This window comes from Melampsora larici-populina (genome assembly GCF_000204055.1).
Source record: "Melampsora larici-populina 98AG31 unplaced genomic scaffold MELLAscaffold_16, whole genome shotgun sequence".
Classification (NCBI taxonomy): Eukaryota; Fungi; Basidiomycota; class Pucciniomycetes; order Pucciniales; family Melampsoraceae; genus Melampsora; species Melampsora laricis-populina.
Window position 1 is genome coordinate 588,539 of NW_006768780.1, and position 20,489 is coordinate 609,027.

Here is a 20,489-nt window from a genome sequence, read left to right on the forward strand (position 1 = left end):
TTCTAATTACAGCTGTCGTCTCTTATCAAAATGCACCTCCGCTATACAACACCAACGACCACATTCCACGTACATCAACCCACCGCTTATGCTCCATGCATCATTTCCTTTTCTATTTTTCTTTTTTCAAGGCATTTTGTTACACGTCTGTGTTTGGTAATTTTCTTCTTCTTGTCTTCACCCTCTTGATTTCTATACCCTCAATATTTTTATAGGCACATCGGTTGCAAGCTGACCCATCCCTTCCATTCAACAAAAATTAAAGCATGACCAATCATAGTGCAATCTAACTCGTGACCTTGGAAAACTGCCTAGCTGATCATGATGAACCTATGGGAGAAGATGTCAAATTGATCACGTCAGCGGTGTTTTCTTCAAAAGCACTTATCAGTTTAAGAAGTTCAAGTGGAAGAGGGCAATATACTGTTCTAAAGCTAAGGGCCCGTTTGACTGGAACCCAATAACACCACCAAAGCCAAAAACCATTTTTGGGTCAAGACCGTTTTTTGATTTTTGTCAAAAACATTGGCGTTTGACAACTTCATTTGATCAAAAACTGTTTGATTTTGAAAAACAGCCTTGAGGCTGTTATTCAGGCCAAAAACTGTTTTTGCCCCTCAACTTGACTGGTGATCAAGTGGTCACCAACAATAATTTCGATCTTTTGAAAATATTTTGGGTTGACTGTTTGGTAATTGAAAAACCCAATTTCAAGTTTTTCATTTTGCCCCTTCAAAAAAAGAAGGAAAAATGAAAAAGCGTTTTTCTGTAACGCTTTTTGGCTAAACCAGCCAAACAGGCCCTAAACATTCATCCCCTCAAGCTCAAATTAAATTCACTGATCTCATTCAAAGAAATCTTGGGATATGTAACATTGCCTTTCTCAGGCCTTTTCATCCTTGTCTTACAGCTATCTCATCCATCACCTTGATCCTAGATTTAACCTTCCTAGACCCAATATAGTCATACTTTCAAAATCAAAGGACCTCTGTAAAAGAAATGAAACTATTGCTTTTGTTATATGAGTAGATTTGATTCAACTGAGAGACAAAGAATAAAACTTGCATGCAGTTTTTGTTTTCCAAACTCATTTTCAAGTCAATTGAAGTCACCATTGGAGACTCAGATGATCCTGCTGAGGCAATTTTGACTAACATTCCCTTGGTTCTGCTGACACTTCACCTAGTAGGTTTGAGAGTAAGTTGTGATCAGTCATTCATTCAGCAGATTGAATTGGACATAGTCAAATAATCTGGTGTTTGTTGGTTTGTATATCCACCCTCTGTCAGCTATACGATGAACTGATTCTGGTCCTTTAAGCAGACAATTAGATAGTGTGGCTGCTGAGGGGATAGCCAATCTAGACAGTGTAGGATATGTAGTAAGTGATCCATTGGATAAACTTGATATTTAAGGGTGCTGGTGATTGGGGTTCTCTTGTTGGATTGCTAGTGGCATATTTGATAGATGAGGTAAGTGTAAATGGTGGGGTACATAATTGGAGGTTCTAAAGCAGCTGGATCTGATTCCAAAAATACCATCTTGAAAAGGCTTTAATCCAGTTTTTGGCAAACAGAGTTTCCCTTTGACTTGTATGACAAAGCACCTTGTATGACAGGATCAGTCAAAAAGATTTGATAGGAATAATTATTTAAGATATGGATTTGATGTGATCAACAAATGATAAGAGCAGGAAGTCAATGACAGAGTTGATATTGATTTGATTGAGCAAATAAATAAGAATTGAGTTTGAGTTTGAGTTTGACTTACTTGTTGTTGAACCATTTAAAGGCAAACTTGAATCAACTTTAGCTTTGATGATTAATGGTTCTGAAATTGAAATTGGAATTGGCATCACATCTTAAACCTCTTGTAATATTTTGAAGAACCCATATAGGTCTGCTTGGAGATCTCCAGCCTTTGTACTGCCCTTGCACTTTGCTTCACCTGAAAAAGGTTGCCTTGCACCAGGAAGCTTTACATGATTCCCCGGGAAGACATTTAAATACATATATCTTGAACTCCCTACGCAAATGCAATCTGGTTCAATTCCAGAACCCTAATATTTGACTTGCAGACTGCAATCAGACTATAAATTGTTGCAGGTTTACTTAATTTACAAAAAAATGGTACCAAAATCACATTTGCAATGATTTCACATATAATCTGTCTTTCAGTTACAGAAGCCCAGTCTTCAGCAGGTAATAATTGGTCCATCAAAGCTTCAATTAACAGCCCAAGATACATAGGAGAAGGTAATGCTTGTGCATTAGGCAATTTTGAAATAGGATTGACCAATTGAGGAGAAAGAAATGATCTGGCTTGTCCATTTGTACCAGCAATGACAGTGGTCAGTTGGACACCAAGATGAGGTCTCCAGCTAACAAAATCTTCAGCCAATGTTGAATCTGGTTCTATACCACACTGATGTCAAAATGAAATTCAATGATGTGTCTTGAACATCAAGTAAATGGTGATTAATCAAATTAGATAAATCAATTAAAAAAGTCAAATTGGATCTAGAGCAGTACATCTGCCTTCTAATTAACATATTGAATGAATTGAGATTTGTGTGCCTTTCTTCTAATTGAGATCTAATTGAGATATCTGTGTGCAACAACTCAAGATAAGTTGTCTTGAAATTGTTGTTGACAGATTTGATAATAGTGCATCTAATAGAATTCCATGTCTTTTATCAGTCAAGAATGGTGAAGGTACAGATGCAAATAATCTACTTAATGGTGGATGAGAAGCTGTTGGATTTGAATGTGAATTGGTTGGATTGATGATTGAAGTTGATGCAGTCGCGGTGATCACTTCTCATGCTTGTTTCCTTGGGCCTATTTTTGAACTGTGATATAAACTTGAATTGTTTTTGAAGCCAGTAGGAGTCATCCTTGTTATGAAATTACATGGTTGTATTGATTTATCAACAGGTATTTATTGGAAATTTGATTAAGCTAATGAGCTTCTTGGAACTGTACAACTCTCAGTCAAACTAAAAGTAATCAAAGAAAAGATGACAATGAAAAAATAAATCAAAAAAACGATAAAACAATTAATTATGCAGAAAACACTCACTAATCAATTTCATTATAATCATCTGTTAGATTCAATTCATCATCAAAGGATTCATTTAATGTGTCCTGATTTAATTTATTCATATCTTCGTCTAATAGATCATCTTTAGGTGTGCATTGAAGTCGTAAGCTACTTAGTTTATTGTGATAAACCTATGGATCGAAGTGGCAAGTTGATTCAGTCAGTGGACTTTTCTTCATTCGGAATTGTCAGATGAAAAAGCAGAGTGAAAGAATGACAGCATACTGTTCTAGACAATCAAAGCCTTTGAGCGTATAATCTGATTCACTAATCGCATCCAAGGTAATGTTAAGACATGTACGATGGAATTTCTCATGCCATTGGACCTTCATTCTTCTTTTCTGATTCGTCTTCTTCTTATCGGTGTGTATCTCATTCATCAACTTTGATCCAATATTTTAACTTGCTGAACTTCAAATACAGTATGGCTCTATCAGAAAAACCCAGATCTTGCTTTTGTTATTGTAATCGACCTGATCAAACTTGGAGACGGGAAGATACTTACACGTAGTGCAGGCTTTCTGGATTGATTTTCCAGTTGATTGGAATTCCTAGTCCAGACTCATATGATCGATCTGGTTTCATTTTGAATCCGTCTCATCGCCATTTATGCCGAGCATTTGAGATTGATAAGCTCTTGAACCATACTCCGATTTTGATTCAAGAGCAGTATCGGTAATAGTTCTTCGATAGTGTGGAAGATCGAGAGCTTGTGCTATAAGATGAACTCCATCTTGACCAACAGTTTGATAGAGGTAATAGTCAAACTCATCTAGGGGTTCGTTGTTCAGGTAGGGTGAGTCAATTTTTTAAAAAGGTTGTGGACGTATTTTTGCAGGCTTTGAAGATTCGATTTGCTTACCCACCCATATTCGGACCAGGTCCAAGAGTAGCTAAAGCAATAAGCCAATGACCGTTGGGAAGACAATAGAAGGGGTTATGACAACTGCCTTTACCACCACTGAGCAACCCTACGACTTTCAGACTATCTGGATTGACATCCATACTTGACATTTTACATTCCTGCGGAGTTTTATAAACATTGGTTCGGGTAAAAGGCTTGAGAAATCTTGAAGGTTGAGAGTCAAGGGCAGTAGTTGGCAAGGTGGATGAGGTCTAGAAAGGATTGGATCAGATAGCTCTTGATCTGGATGAGTTTTGAGTTGAGCAATTAGAGTATTGGCAATGGAGAAACGGATTTGAACAGGTGGGACAAAACACAAACGACGAGAGAAGGAATTGTGAGATAGGATTGAATTACGAGTACATAAGCTAAGGGGGGTAAGGGTGGAAAAAAAAGGGTTCAAACCAGGTTTTGCCCAAATTTTGTCTAGTTTTGGGCGAACTGGGTTTGCTCTTAACTTGTATGATAATTTGAGCTCATCAGTCATCCTGGAATGTGGATTATACAGTCATTTAAGAAAAGCTTGCCCCAAATTCCCCGCCAATTCGCTCGAGTTTTGCGGGCAATTTAGGGCAAGCTTTTCTTAAATGACTGTACATGAATCACTAATGTGTTGTGTATGATATTTTTTTGGCCAGTATGCCAAATTCCAAGGCTGCTAAATTGAGAACTTGTGTCAACCCCTGACGCGCCGCAGCCTGCGCCTACGCTGCGCGCCAGCACCGTAGATTTTAGGTAGGTAGCCGTATCCCCCCTTCTGTGAGAGGACCTGAGTGGGCTGATGAGACGTACAGTTTTTGTTTAATTTTTTTTCCAGTGGCGCTTTGTGGTTTTCTTTTTTTCGCTCGATCTCGCTCGATTCGAGAAGATTTCTCTAATTTCTGTACCAAGTCATCTGTATTAGTGAATCGCTGGTCTCTATCAATCCAATCTGATTCCAGGATAGACGATGAGTCCAGAGAACATTGTCCCTGGTCAAATCCAAACGAAAGCTCTGATCACGCGCAGATATTATGCCCAGTTGTATGATCTCCTGGACCCTTAAACAGATGGTGGAAAATGGCAGGAGTATCTTTTCCTCAGGGATCTCACGGAGCACAGGACATTTAATCTCCTGGGCCCTTGTTTCAGCCCGATACTAATGAATCAATTTTTTATCAGTTAGCCTGGCCATGCAAAAGCACTTCATTTGGAATTGTATTTTTATCATCTTTATTTTTTATATAAACGCTCAGCATCTCATTGTCCCACCGAGTATAATCATTCGTAATCTTGTCACACATCAATTCCTTACGTGTCAAAAATCTGACACTCGCTTTTTTCGTTTGTATGCTACTTGAATCGTTTTCCTTTCAGTACTTCAGTACGCGTAGGAAATCTTTTCAAGCAGCTCACTTCCATCACCTCCTTCTTTCAAAAATATAATGATCATTTTTTTTGCATGCTACTTGAATCATTTTCCTTTCAGTACTTCAGTACGCGTAGGAAATCTTTTCAAGCAGCTGAGTTTGATCACGTCCTTCTTTCAAAAACTCAATTGAACACTTTTTTTTGCATGCTACTTGAATCGTTTTCCTTTCAGTACTTCAGTACGCGTAGGAAATCTTTTCAAGCAGCTGAGTTTGACCACGTCCTTCTTTCAAAAATTCAATTGAACACTTTTTCTGTTTTACTTAAATCGTTCTCCTTTATTACTTCAGCTTTAGCACCTTGAACTAATAATCTTGGTGATTGAGCTCAAATGAATGTGTAAATAATAGTTTGAATGATTAGTGAGCGATACGGAGAGACATATAAGAGAGCCATCATGCTAATCAACAGGGATTGAAACCTGATAATCTGAAATCTGAGTGATGGGATGTGAGACATGTAAGATAGAAATCCAGCATGTCGGATTTGTAAATATGAAACTCGACACAACTGTGCAAGTGATATTCACAAGATAAAAAGTCTGCCATTGTTTGGAAGACATCTCACACACCATACATTTATCTTGCCTAGGCACAACCATGTTCATCAAGGACTTTGTTAGAAAGCTTAAGACCATCCCTGATATATATAATAACCTTCAAATAGAAGATCTTGTTCGCTTTTGTCATCTTGGGGGTGATTTACTTCAACGTGCCGGCTGTGGTTTAAATTTATTGGAAACTTATTCCCACGTAGAATACCTCTTTGAAGCACTCAAGCAGATAATACCACGTCCAGCTCTTTCCCACCTATGGGTATATACATTCCCTTTTCTGGAAAGATGTCTAGTCAGCCCACCTGAAGTGGTGAGGAAGGTTGGTTTAATTTTTGATCCTCAAATTCCAACTCGTTTTATCTATCCACCGGTCAAGCATTGCCCGTTCTGTGATCCAAATCATCTTAAACATATTCCTGTCAAGGAAAACAACATTATCAACGGCTATCTTTATTGTCTTGATGGAATACAAACCATAAGAATTGTATGTCTGTATTGTGAAGGTGATTCATATTTTTGTCTTGCGTATGAGAAATTCAAAGCACTCATGAGGATACTTACTTCATAGGCTGTTCTACTGCATTTCGTCCTTCATACTATTCACGCAAGGGTACTCGATATTTTTACACCAAAGCACAAGGACAAGATCCAGAGATTTTTCAAGTGCATCAACACTACTTTATGACTAGGGAACTCGCTGAGTATTTCTCCTTTATGCAGATGTTGGCCCAGTAAGTATTTGATGGTTTTTCTTTGGTATCTATCTATTATCTATGAGGAAAAACTCACTCTTGTCTAATTCATGCCTAGTGTCTCAATATTCAACCTTGTTAACTTGTATAACAAGCAGAATCCAAGTGATGAATCAATCAAATTCAAAGAAGAACAATCCTTTGGAGCGTTGATGTCACACGAAGTCTGCAGTGATGCACTGGATATTCACCGCCTATTGTATCACTTTGATCTCCGAGGTGCTGTCCTTACTGTCCCAAACACTGGCCTCGACTCTTCAAGATATTTAAAAGCAATGAAAGAACAACTTGAATATTGGTCCAAATCTGGTACTGAGTATAGAGACCACGCGTGTGACAAATGTCTATATGTCTCCGATGAAAATAAAGGTACCAATATTATCCTGCTCTTTATCTTGATTGTTTTTCTGACATGTTAAAACCTTGTCTTTTGTGTTAATATAGCAATCCGTGCTTGTGTTACTGATGGGGTCACTATTGGACATTGGTGCTGTAGTGCTTCAAGTGATCAATTAAAGAAAATAGCCAAATTATCAAACTCTCCAATGCCCGATGGCCCTTGTCTCAATCCATTGACAAGCATTCATGATAGATTATGTGAAACCCATCAACGTATCTTGAAGGATCAATGTGTAGTTCAGCCTTGTATAAGGCCACGTCGACCTGACTATGACACCTGCAATGATTCTGAACATATTGCTATCTCAAATCAGTTTCACCACCGCAAGCGTCAAAATTTTACCATGGCATCAAAGCTATCGCGCCCTGGAGCCAAACTACCAACAGACCCATCGGTCCATCAGAATTGTTGGACAGCAGAGTTAGATGAATCAACACTCGTTGATGTTGATGAATTTGATCGAGCACATGAAGCTGGAAGATATGGAGGACAAGATATTGACAACAATCCTGAAGACATTGGAAATCAGACCAATCATAATAAGGGCCGCAAACCCTGTATGTCACGCTGTCCAACTCACAATGATCAGCTGATTGTGAGTACCTGCGGTATCATCTTGGCACGGTCTACTTTCTTTCGAGCAGAAGCTCCCAGTGCTGTGAAGGTCAGTGATACACTTAGAAATTGATGTGATTCTAGCTGACATCAATATATATCACAGCAATTCATACTGGACTCTTTCCCGGAACGGCTCCCCAACCTCATTTTCTACGATAATGCATGCAATTTGGTCCATCACATTTGGAGTAATCCCAAGGATGCAGAAGCATTCAAAGATGTTGTCATTCCAGTTGATGTTTTCCACATGTGCTCACATAAAGAGTCCGATCAATTCTGCCAAGAGTTTACCAATCCAAACAAGATACCAGACCTAAAAAAAGGTGGCAAGTGGATGTTCAATTCATCTGCTGCCGAACTGACAAACATTTGGTACGGTGCTTTTGCATCCATTTGCAGGGGAATGAATGCTATTCGATATAACTTTTTTTTGGAGGAGATGGTCAGATTACGAAATGGATGGTTGGAGAAAAAGCTAAAAGCACGAGCTGATGTAAGTTTTATAACAAAGGGGTGGATGTTTTAGTTGTTCTAGGCTGTTTGATTGTGACAACAAACACGTGATTTTGTTGAACTCAAAACAAATTAAGAAACTCCTGAGATTTGAAGTAAACAATGATCAATTATAATTGACTTATATGTGAGAATGTGTCGATCAACCTGTTTTTGAATGATCTCAATCATAAGAGCAATTGATCTAGGACTATGGTGTAGGTGGCACAAGGATCTAACTATTGACTTAGTGATCTTCAGCTTGAAGTCTCAAGCTCGAGAGCCTTTTAGTCATGGAAACTCTGATATTTCAATGATAGCAAGACGGTATAATGATTTGTGTTCATATCTATGCAATGATATTCTAGTTGAAAAGAAACAAATCAAAGTATTGCTAATAAGGAACTGTACTTTTTCTAAAAGAAGAGGCCCACATCAAGACGGGAATCTCATTCTACAATAACCGGGTTGGCACAAGTACCTTTGCGGAGAGATGCGACTTCGCGAAAGGATTTTATGAACTTGTTCTTATCTTCATCAATTGTAGCATTTGGCCTATCTGTCATCCACTCAACAAGGTCGGATTTCTTCTTTAAAACCCAAGTTTGATATCGATAAGGGGTTTTAAATTCTTTATCAGGATTGAATCGGTCACCAAATATTTCGAACCAGGTGCTCTTCGGAACTTTTGAAGAACAGCCTTTTGGTGCCTTATCACACCAAAGAATGAGCTCGGATAGCTTGCATGTCTTGCTAGGCCAAGTTCGAGTATTGAGACAAGGCTTCTTTTGAGAAGACGCTGTTTCAGTCTGATTGGTAAGCTTTCGTTTACGGTGAACGTTTGATGACACCACCTCAATTTCTGAACTGTCCGACTCGTCACTTGAAGTGCCAGTTGTCATTTTTTTGTGACCCCATACACCCATTGGCCCATCCATTGAAAGATAAGAGCTGAGATCGAGTGAGGAAGCTTGAGTGCGGATGGGCGGTTTCGATGAGTGTGCTTCTTTGATCTTTTGAAGTTCTTTTTCAAGTCCAATACAATCAATCTCTCGTAATCCAGATACTTTAACTAATAAATCGGTTGTTGAACGTCTGTATGTGTAGCTTAAACTCGCATCACTCAAAATCTAAGAGCCGAACAGGATCAGTAAGGTAAGAGATTGAGGATTGTGTTTCAAAGTCAACACACCCATTCCATAGAGTCTTCCTGAAGTATTTCCAATTGAGTATCCCATTGGTCTTTAAGCTCGTTGAGTGCTGAGTCGTGTAAGGGTTTGCTTTCAATCAGAGCAAATCGAGGGAAGTCGGTGGCCTGAGCCCCAATCACAAACCCTTCACCTGCCTATCAGAAAAGTTGCAAAAGTTCAACTTCAGCAAATTGATTTCAAAAAGTCCCAAACACACCTTCAGCCAAACTCGGAGCTTCAAGTTCTTTGTACATATCCCATCTTTTTCATTCTGAGTACGACGTCTTTCAATGTTATAGTGGACAAGAGCATCCTGAGATAGATCTTTGAGAATCACTCTATCGGCTTGAGCACACTGAGTGGGACGGTTTACTGCCCGGCGTGTTGGCAATGGTGCCAAAAGCCTATCGGATGCAGTGCTTTGGAACGCTGATGATGAAGTTGGGTTCGATGGGGTGGGTGGTTTGAGAGCTTCAGAACCGCGATTTTGATGATGTGGACAAACCTGTACTGCTCTATGACGGCAGCACTTCATATACATCATTGTCAGTTAAGTTTTGAGAAAATAGGATGTATAATAACCTACTTACTTGTTGACATAGCTTATTTGGACATCGCTTCAGGCAAGTCTCACGATGCCCAGATGCATAAAGACCATTGACCCCTTTGCATTTACCCAAACTAGATTCTTCGTCTGTGTTCAATTGCGAGTCGGCTTCCGAGTTTAGCAAGTTGGAAAGAGAGGCTGGGTTCTTGGCTTTTTTGTTATGAAGTTGAACTTGGGCCAGGATGTGCTTTTTATAAGGTGTCTGAAAGAAATGTGAAGCATTTTTGAATGTTGAGCACTATATTACCACAATCATCAATCATCAAAGGCTCAATCAATACACCTGAAAGAACTATTTGCAATAGATGAAACTTTACGCACTCTTAAGCCAATCAGTTCATTATTATTTGAGCGGTGAACATTAACGTATTCCAACGGGTGTTTCTCATTGCGCGGGCAGATTGGAAATCCAAATCCAGTCTGAATTCCGGGGGTTGGCTGAGGAAGTATTGGTCGTAGGATTGGGTATTTTTTCAACTCCCACATCTCGTGATAAAACTTTGGAAAGTGACGGGATTTGAAAGATAAGCTGAGCTACTAAGCTTATCCAAGTCCAAATTTCTCATTTTACAGAGACTGGCTTGTACAAACCGCACAAGTATTGCTCTGTATCTCTTTTCTCGAATCTTCTTTAGCCACCAGCCACTCCCAGCCAAGTACAGGTCTTGACTGAACAACGACTGTACACAAAAAATAAAAATACAAACAACCTCTCACAAAACCTCTCACCGGCTCTCTACTCTCACAAAAAGAGGGATACGGCTACGCTCCTTAGATTTTGGGGGAATCATCACTGCACCAAGATGCAGCACAGGGGCTTGGGTGACCGTAGCTATAGCCTGATTTCCGCAGCGCACTTGCAGTGAGAGTGCGCCAAACTGCGCACACTGCACCAATAAATCAAGTAACGTATTGTCAGGTTGGGGTCATCTATATCCTCCGTCAACCCATCACCATCTACTAGTATTTTCCCTCCAGATGGCTGGTAGATGGATCATCCAATGGATATCCAACAAAGAATCCTCATCGACTGGGGTGAACAATACGTACGTCTTGGTTCAGCTGATCTTATCTTGCTATTCTACGTCTGGTCTGACTTCTTCTGTGCTACGCCTTCCAATCTTTCCAATCTTTCCTTCTCCATCTCAGCTACGATTATCTGTGCTTTTTTATCCTAGTCTATCAGCTCAATTCTCCTAGTCTATCAGTTCAATTATCTACAAAAATGACTCGAGGAAATAAATTGAAGAAAGCTAAAGCATCTAGTTCTGGTTCTAAATCTCAATCTAATCCCTTCACAAAGTCATCTAGTCGAGCCAGATCCAATACTGCAAATAGACGTCAAAAGTCAACTATTACAAAAACCGTTGCGGTTGAAGACACTGATGATGAGGACTATGAAAACAAAGAAGATCTTGAACTAGGAGATAATGATGGATGTGAGGAAGACAATGAGGTGTTAGCAGATGAATCATTTGGTAGTGTTCCCTCATGCACTGATGGAAAATGAGTTCGGAAAACAAGCCAAGCTTTATAAGTCTCAAGGTGCTACGTCAAAGCCCGTCAAAAAGATCAAGAAGAAACAGGTACGTTTGTATAAAACTTGTGCTTACTTTTGAATTTGTTCACTAATTGTTTTATGTGCCATGTGCTTGTAGAATTATGAAGTCCCCGATGGAATTGATCCCGATCAATTCTCTGATATTGAGGTCCAGAATCAAGTTCAAAACAACATGTCAATTACAGCCTCAGGAGATGCAAAGCCAAAGGTCATCTATGATCACATCAAAGCTTACTTCTCCAATGATTTCCATCTTGGACCCAGACAGGTATGTGAAGTCTTCATCAAAACTTTGTGTAATCATCGTAATGCTGATGAGTGTTTTGTTTTAATGTTGAATTGAGAAGAAACCAGATGACGTACCTAGGTGTCGTAAATGCTTATGGTGTGGTGACCTCTACACCAACGGTATCAAGAGCCGTCACAATCTTATCGGACATTGAGATGGAGATCTTGGTCGAAGGCACTGCGAAAAGCGTCAAAATGCGATTGATGCCGGCGCCAAACTCCCACCGACTTTCCTAGAGAAGCAAGCCAAAATCGCTTGTGCTGAGGCTGAAAAAGCTCAGGGTGGCAAGAACGGAACACTTGATGGATTTCTCAGCATGCCAAAGTTCTTGGTTGCCTTACTCAACATGATATTAGTTCTATGGCTGCTCCGGAATTGTATCCCGTGGCAACGTATGGATGACGAATACCTTCAAGCTGCATTCCTTCTGTGTAATCCGTTGGCCAAGCTGTGGTCAGCTTCATGGTCAGCTCAAAAAGCGATGGATTACTTCAAAGAGTTTCATAATAAACTCATTCGTACACTTCATGTAAGCTCTCTTTGGAAGTAGTATGTAGGCCTTTAGATGGAGTTGTACTCATGTTGGGTTTTTGGTTTAAGGATCTCTCTTCGAAAATATGTGTAGTTCACGACGTTTGGACCACCAAGGGTGGCAAACGCGCGTTCATTGGGGTGGCTGTGTCATATATCAATTCCAACTTCAAATTCCATATGGTTCATTTGACCATCAAGTTAGTGGCTTGGAACCACTATGGTGTGCTACTGGCCCGACCAGTTGGCCGCTTCCTCAAAAAACACAGCCTGCACAAAAAGATAAGTCGTCTCTTATCTTTGTTGACACTTTTTTCAGTTTTAAGCTGATTTGTCCTTCCTATTTAACACATGGTTGCGCAGACTACTGATTTGGGCTCAAGCAACCCAGTACTGGCCGAATAGCTCCAGAGGATGTTCTTTGATGATCCTAATGACCCATGTTACTGGGATTCTAGTCAAAATCAGATCCGTTGCTACTGCCACAAGTTGGCTCTTACTGTGAAAGCTTGGCTGGACACAATTAGTTTTGGAAAAGGTCCAACTAAACCAAATGCCCCATCTGGAAAGAAACTCTGATTACTTCTACCCGACGATTCTTTGCCAACACCAAAGATAGTGATGAAGGACGGCACTATTCTTGAGGACGACAATGATTTGATTGAAGACAACAGCCTTCCCGAGGCAATTAATTACAGCATCATTCAGCCCGACAAGGATTCCAATGACAAGGGTCCTGATTACAAATCACAACCGCCAGAAGCAAGCCTTGTTCCACGCACGCTCACCAAGGTTTGAGTTTCACATTTATGTTTCTCACATGTGTATTCATAACTCACCTGATCACTTTGATCTATATACAAAGAATCAACAAATTGATTACTTTGAGTGCTCCTCGTACCCATCACTTTCAAACAACAGCAAAACAACTTGGTCACAAGGGGCGCGGATTGATTGGTGCTCATGGTCAACGATGGAACATCTGGTATGACGCTCAGTCGCGCTGCTGTGACGCAAAACAGGTTTGAAAAGCCCAATTCGTTTTTGATTTGCCATCTGTGATACAAGACTTAATATATATTGTTCTCTCTATTATTTTGTTTTAGGTCATCAACTTCATGCTCAATGCAGATCAAGAAGGCTATTATGAAGGAATAACTATCTCACCTGACAAGTGGAAAGGTGTCAAGGCGGTAAACAAGGTGCTTGAGGTATGTAGATTACTTAATAAAGCAGTGTTGAATATAACTAACACATCTTTGTGATCTTTAGCAATTCCTACTTTCAACAAAGAAGATGGAAGTTGATGGACCACACTGCCAGCATTAAAGAGGTTCCCAGATGGGAATACGGGTCCTAGTGATCAGATTCCCATTCTGCTACTGTTACACAGTTCCATGAATATTTCCTGAGTAGCCATTGTGATATATGTAGTCAATATTTTGAAATGTGCGTCTCAATCTGAACAAAGTTACAGCATGTATTACACATGGTTTTCTTATCTAGATGAGCAGATAGCTGAGCGGACCTGTATGTAGCTGATAGCTAAGGATTTACTCAGATGTTTGCACATATGTAGTGTATGCTTTATGGCTCAGATGTGCAGTGCAAGATGATTTGATTCTCCATTCTTCTCTCAATGATATTCCCAGCCTAGGTCATGTTCCGACCAGGGAACCTATTTAATGCTGGCAGTGCCAACTGCTGGATCTGTCCTCTTTCAATACTCGGCCTTGATTGGAATGTTAACCACCATGAAGAACGATACACCTCATACCAGTATATCAACGATGATCACTACCATGATTGGCCAACTTCAACAATACCAAACTGAGGCCCTACACTGTGACCCGATTATTTTAGCTACAATCCTCAATCCCTATCACCGGCGTGCCTGCTTCACCAATAGGTATCCTGAATATGCAACACGAGCCAAAGAGCTATTCCGACAAGTCCTCTCAGCACTCAAAGGTCCAGATATCGAAGATATCAGTAGAACCGATCAAGACTCTGGGCCTGGTTCTCCTAAAGTACTTGATCCTTTTGACAAGGAGGGAGCTTTCCAGGCTTCTTCAGTTGAAAAGTGTTCTGGCGATGACGAAATTGACCAGTACTTGTCAGGAAGAAACCCTTGAAAAGGGGATATACTGGACTGGTGGCGAGTAAGTTTTTTCCTCACATGTAATACTTCAATCTTTTGAAGACTTTTAATTTATTTTTCATCTCTTTGTAGCATAATCAAGGGACTTTCCCCAAGGTTGCTAGGCTTGCCCGAGACTATCTCTGCTGTGTGGGAACCTCCTGTTTGGTTGAGAGGACATTCTCAACCGCTGCTCATATATGTACCAACAACCGAGGTGGCCTACTAATAGCTATCAAGGACAATCAAACGTGCAGTAGGGGTATGTCAGTGGCTCAAGCAGGGATTTTATCCTGGTGGTGAGATTGAGAATGCTGTTTCTGCGGTGGATAAACTGGTTAAGAGTATGAATAAAAAAATGCAAGCTACAAACAAGTGACCTGTGAATGAACTGTTCTCATTTGTTTCATTTTATTTTTTTCTTTCATATTGATTCTATTTCTTTTTTGATAATTAGTATATCTCACCAAATACTCCATTAATTTCTACAACCCCAAACCTTCTTTAATGTTGTTGATTGTTTTTTCTGATGATACGATTGTCTTGATAAAAATTCCACTTTTGAGTGCAGTTTTTGACCCAATGTGCTGTGATTCCCTGCGCTAGAGACTAGCGCGGTGGGTCATACCTTTTTAGGCCACTGCGCCCCCCTCGCAGCCCCGTGAACACGCAAGGGTTAATACATTTGGTGCAGCGTAGTTTCAGCCCAGTCTGCGCTGAACTGCGCGTGGGCTTGGGGTTGCTTGTGTCATCTCTAAGCCTGCTTTCCAGATATGATATAGGCAACAATTTTTATCCCTCCAATTACCTTGCTTTGTTATTGTCATGATGTTTGATTTTACCCTGAGTCAGATCAAGTTTTGACATGATGTTTGATACCCACAGAGTTGTGATCTGACAGAACAGTCGATTGCATAAAGTGCTCATATTGGTTAGCGCAGAGAGCATCTTCAAAATCTATATCAAAAGGACTTTTGATTTTCAACTTTCAAGAAAACATGACACAAACCAAACCTCTACAGAATGCAGCCCACATAACTGATATCCACCAAGGAAACATAGAAGGAGAAACATTCCTAGTCAAAATGGTAATGAATAGAGGGTGGCTTTGAAAAAAGACAATGCAACCACAACCAGATACATGGAGTAGAAGATTGACCACAGCAGCACAGATGAGAAGACATTGTATGATCATAAACAAAGGCAACATAAGAGATCTAAAGTATGCCCAAACTTCATCCCCAAAGATTTCCATTGAAATTTAGTCAGGCATATGAAAAATGTATCCAAGCATCACCTAAAAATGCCATACCCACATCATATCCAGCATATGATCTTTCTCTGCATATTCAGATTTTGGTCAACAGTTGTAGCTGTGTAGTTTAGTCATTGTCGGGCCAGGCCCCGCAACAGGTGCAAAAAAATTGATAAAGACAACAACCAGGATTATCACCACCATCATCATCAGGCTCACCACGATGGCCTGCACAGCCTTTGTGTGGATGATTCTTTCCAAAAGAGGAGGAGCCAGCTTGATTTATGAAAGGCTTTTTGTCTGATCCTTCAATTAACGGTTGGACAGACGAAAATCCACCCTCAGTCCTGATGGGCATGGCTTGAACAGTTGCTGAGGAGGTGCAGATAAGCACAATGGTTCTGAAGAGGGTGGCAGTATTCATGGTGGTTGTCCTTCAATTCACATTCCAGTTAGTCAAGATAAATGAATGTGAAAGTAGATTTTCAAGGAGCCATAGTGCTCTGAGGGCTAGTAACGTACGATGAAGAAGCTGTGTGTATCCCAGATATTGGGGTGGTATTTGACAAAAGAGCAAGTTTGTCTAAATAAATCTAAAAGCAGAATCAGATCAAAATGTATGTCCTGATCAGTCATTGAAATTATCTGAAGTATTTCAGTAATGAGAAAATGGGCAGACCACTGGTTGTCAAGACGTAGGAAACAGTCAAGGAATGTGTGGATGAAAAGTAGATGTGGAGTAGATCATTCAGCTTTTATACACATCAGACACATAAAAAAATCCCCCCTTTGGACACATATTTCAAAAGTCACAGATGAAAGTTTTACATTCAAGCCCCGCCTTGCAGCATTTTGAAACTTGTGCTCAGAACATGTGCCCACAGCTCAATTCTGAAATTTTGAGGTCAAACAAGTTTCCAAATCATCAATTGATAGGGAAAATCTGGGGCAGGGGTCAAAGCATAGATTTCCTTCAATGCCATTTGCACTCCACATTCATGAGGATTGCCACTCTGGCAGTGTATTCAGCAACCATCTTCTTTTGCTGAGCCCTATTGAGCTCAAAAGATAGACAATACAAGTTGGTGGTGAATGGAAAGTGGGCTGGATGACTTGTGTCTTCTTGGTCTGGGGCTGTGTTGGCTGAATCTGAGTATGAGGTAATGGGAAGGATTTTACAAAGCTGGATTTTACAAAGATGCTGAAATGCAAATGCCACATTTGAGGTAACAATATGCAGACAAAATTTCCAAAGCTTGTTCCAGCCTACAAACCCTGACAGATACAGAAACACTGCAACCACACCACTCAAAAAAGTGTGATTAAAGCAGTTTTGGCATCCACTCAAACCTCTGCTATCCAGAGCTGAGTGTGCACTCCGCGCTCCATAGGTAGAAAAGTCCTGAGTGGAGCATATTGCTCTGCTCAGAGCCGGGGCTTGGGTGGCTTATAATTAGTTTTTTAGACTTTTTGAGTTCTTTGTAGCAATGAGCACCGCTATATAGTGTTGTGAACCATGTAGTGGTGTTACAATACACACATCCAGGTGAGAAAAACAATTAAAAATGAGCAATTAAGAGCGCTGCAAGTTATAGTGCAGCCCTCTGCTCCACACCTAAAACAGGCTGAAATCCTGTGTGGTGTGTGGCGGTTATGGTGTTGGACGCAGCTTCACCGTGTGGGACTGACACCTACTCAAAAGATATGTGTGAATTTACAACACTGGGCCAGCTGCACTGCAATGCACTACAAGCCAGTTAACCACAAGCGCAGCTTATGTCCAGACGGTTGCGCTTTGTCACCACATTCACACAGCTTTTCAATAGCATATAGATAAAGAGAATCCCCGTAGCGCAGCTCCAAAGAGCTGCGCTACGGGAGTTAACAGCTCCATTTGTTGGGTTTCGGAGGCACGCTGTTTCACGTGGTACAGCTGGAGCTACAGCGCACACAGTCGTAGCATAAGTAAGAACAGAACATGGCATTGAAAATGATTGACAAGGGGTTTGAAGGAGAGTTAAGCAATTGTAAATAGAAATATGTTTAAATTTAAAGAGATTAGAGAATTAAACGGTTTAATAAGAATTGAAATGAAAACCAAAACATAGAGAGACAAAGATAAATTCATTTCATGGGAATCCCCATCACCTTGAATACCTTTACAAGATCTTCAAAATCTATATCAAGCTCTACAACTTCTCTTAACCACAACCTGCTTGACACAGGCATCTCAACAAGAATGAATAGATGACTCTAAACAATATTTGACCAATTGAGTTGAATGAGTCCATCAACAAAGATCACCAATCTTACCTTCTAAAAGAGAATTCCAAAACTCAGGTGGAGCAAGTACATAACAACAATGAAGATAAACTTTTGATTAACCAACAGAAGAATTAGGGATCACATCAGTACTGAAAAGTGAAGTAGGACAATATGATTCAAGTTGATAAATCAAATAGCTTTCTCCACATTTTAACCAATTGATTTCATTTGATGCTTTGTTATGAAATCAGATGGTTTTGGAATCAGAATTGGTTCGTTTTTGTCTTGGCTGATGGTTGAGATCTTTACGTATTTTAATTGCTTTCATGCTTGGTTCAGAAATTGATCAATTTCTAAATCTTCAAGTTCTTCCAATGTTTGAACATCACTTTCTTCTTTGATTACATTATGCAGTTGATATTGATCATATAGATTGGATTGATTTGAGAAAGTAGACCCTGAAACTTCTGAATGATTAAAAAGGGCTGCACAAAAATCTTCTTTGAGATCAACGTGATGATCTTAATTTCCGTACAAAGGTATGTCGGTAGGCTGATCAAGTGAGTTGATGGTCGTGTTGTTCTCATCAATGTCAATTCCGTCATTTTGGTTTCTCAAGATTTGGAAGGAATGTGTTTTTTCTTCAAGGTTTGTCTGATCCTCTTGGATGATGTATTTGTTACGTGCTTGAGGTGGAAGCAATGGATATGGAGCATTTGAGTATGATGATTCATGTGATTGACTTTTCTCATAAATTAAAAGCTTGATTCATAACATCACGCATGATGGTGTATCATACCCAAATGAGCTCTGACCCCAGCACAGGAGCTAACGGTGCTAGGCTTTCCGGAGTGTAGCTCTTTGAAAAGACAGACTTTTCCCTGGCCCCCGTAGCGCTACTGTGTGCTCTCTCAAAGAGCTATGCTCCCAAAGGAGAGCAGCAGGCAATAAAAACCGCTGTGCACAGCTGCACCTCAGCTACGGCTAGCTTAGCTGACCCACTGTTGTGTGAAATAGACATTCAGATATTCAATTGGAACACCTTGGGGCTATGTGTGTGTTGTCAGATCTTTATATCTTCAACTTCTATGGTGCTTTCCACCAATGGTTTTTTCCAGCAATTTGCTTGAGTCAGACGTTCTCATACATACAAATTCAAGGTATCAAAGGGTTTTGGATGAAATGGTTTACCTGGAGCAATTTATCTTTGTTTTAGATTAAACCTTCAACCCATCCAAACTTTCAATCATGCAGATGGTGTTTATCGACTACAGCACCAAGTTGGGTGACATTTTCTTTCAACACTAGAAGGTACAACTGTTGAGGAATCATTTATTTGTGTATTTAGCACAGTATAATATCTTGATTGGCCTCATTTCCTGTGACCTCTGACCCCTAACCTCCAAAGAATCCTGAGCAAATATTATTGGTGGTGTCTTTAATGCAGACACACAGAAAGGGCTATGATAAAATAATCTTTGGTGAGACTGATCATGTTCACCACAATGCCTGTCAGATCTCATTGGCCTAGTGGGTTCCAACTCACGTGGGGGGCGTTCAAATGTTTGGCTTAAAATAATTAGGCTTGATCTCAATTGGATTCAAATCATGTCATTGAAAACATGAGTTTTGGTCCGATGGGGAACTCCTGTTGTCATGGAGAAGCTTGCATGGACTTCTCTTTTGAGTGAAGCCCCTTGTTTCCCAAATCAGTGGATCAGATGGCAAGTTATTCAAACATAGGCCAAGACAAGATATCAATAGGGGTTGGGCAAAAACCCAAACAACCAGTTTTGTGCCTTTGAGAAGCAAGTCAAAGCAAGTCAAAGATGACCGGAAACAACTGTGCAGGTTTCACAGACCTGTTGCTCTTCCAGGTCACTCAAAGTCAGTGTTTGGGTCTGAAGACGGGCATTTTCAACTGAGCTCAGCTCCAAAAGAGACTAGGTGGTACCTGGCTCTGCTTTGTGAAAGGTGTAAATATGTTGTTTGTGTGGCTTGAGTGGCACAAATTGCTTTTGTTTTTTGGATTGATTGTGCTTTGAAATTATCAAGAACACCATCCACCTGTGGACTTTTGATGATTTCTTTTGCAAAGCAAACCAAACACCAAGTTTCTTTGTTGGCTTTGTAATTGTTTTAGCAATTGTTCCTGAGTATTCCTAAAAAATTGAATCACAACTCAATGGACTTCAGAAACTGGTCAGTTGGTTTTCTGTCCAACCCCCAATTGGTTGTGGATTGGTTACCATCAATCTGTTATGGATTGGAATACATCTATCTGTTTTGGATGTAAATCACACCCAAACATCAGGGGTGTAAAATGTTTGGATGTAAACTTCAACAATAGGGGGTTTCAATTCAAGAAATCTACAGTATTTTCCAGTCCAACAAGTTGTCCAATGTTGCAAAATATA

At 40.1% G+C, this 20,489-nt stretch overlaps 5 protein-coding genes across 5 annotated transcripts; 1 reads left to right on the forward strand and 4 right to left on the reverse strand.

Annotated features, from left to right (window-relative positions):
- Positions 1 to 2,025: 2,025 nt before the first annotated feature.
- MELLADRAFT_106073 (uncharacterized protein) lies at positions 2,026 to 2,551 on the reverse strand (the record flags this gene model as incomplete). The annotated part of the gene is made up of 2 exons (XM_007409594.1): positions 2,026 to 2,424; positions 2,462 to 2,551. 2 exons carry the CDS (start codon positions 2,549 to 2,551, stop codon positions 2,026 to 2,028), a joined length of 489 nt encoding a protein of 162 aa, XP_007409656.1.
- Positions 2,552 to 3,683: 1,132 nt separating this feature from the next.
- On the reverse strand, positions 3,684 to 4,107 carry MELLADRAFT_106074 (uncharacterized protein; the record flags this gene model as incomplete). Its single annotated transcript, XM_007409593.1, has 2 exons — positions 3,684 to 3,874; positions 3,969 to 4,107. The coding sequence occupies 2 exons, from the start codon at positions 4,105 to 4,107 to the stop codon at positions 3,684 to 3,686; spliced, it is 330 nt and encodes a 109-aa protein (XP_007409655.1).
- Positions 4,108 to 6,686: 2,579 nt separating this feature from the next.
- On the forward strand, positions 6,687 to 8,221 carry MELLADRAFT_85963 (uncharacterized protein; the record flags this gene model as incomplete). Its single annotated transcript, XM_007409441.1, has 5 exons — positions 6,687 to 6,703; positions 6,783 to 7,093; positions 7,169 to 7,788; positions 7,846 to 8,114; positions 8,179 to 8,221. The coding sequence occupies 5 exons, from the start codon at positions 6,687 to 6,689 to the stop codon at positions 8,219 to 8,221; spliced, it is 1,260 nt and encodes a 419-aa protein (XP_007409503.1).
- Positions 8,222 to 8,683: 462 nt separating this feature from the next.
- Positions 8,684 to 10,517, reverse strand: MELLADRAFT_106075 (uncharacterized protein; the record flags this gene model as incomplete). Its single annotated transcript, XM_007409592.1, has 5 exons — positions 8,684 to 9,364; positions 9,427 to 9,579; positions 9,642 to 9,953; positions 10,015 to 10,269; positions 10,353 to 10,517. The coding sequence occupies 5 exons, from the start codon at positions 10,515 to 10,517 to the stop codon at positions 8,684 to 8,686; spliced, it is 1,566 nt and encodes a 521-aa protein (XP_007409654.1).
- A 5,417-nt stretch (positions 10,518 to 15,934) lies between these two features.
- On the reverse strand, positions 15,935 to 16,231 carry MELLADRAFT_124357 (uncharacterized protein; the record flags this gene model as incomplete). Its single annotated transcript, XM_007409591.1, has 1 exon — positions 15,935 to 16,231. The coding sequence occupies one exon, from the start codon at positions 16,229 to 16,231 to the stop codon at positions 15,935 to 15,937; it is 297 nt and encodes a 98-aa protein (XP_007409653.1).
- Between the last annotated feature and the right edge of the window lie 4,258 nt (positions 16,232 to 20,489).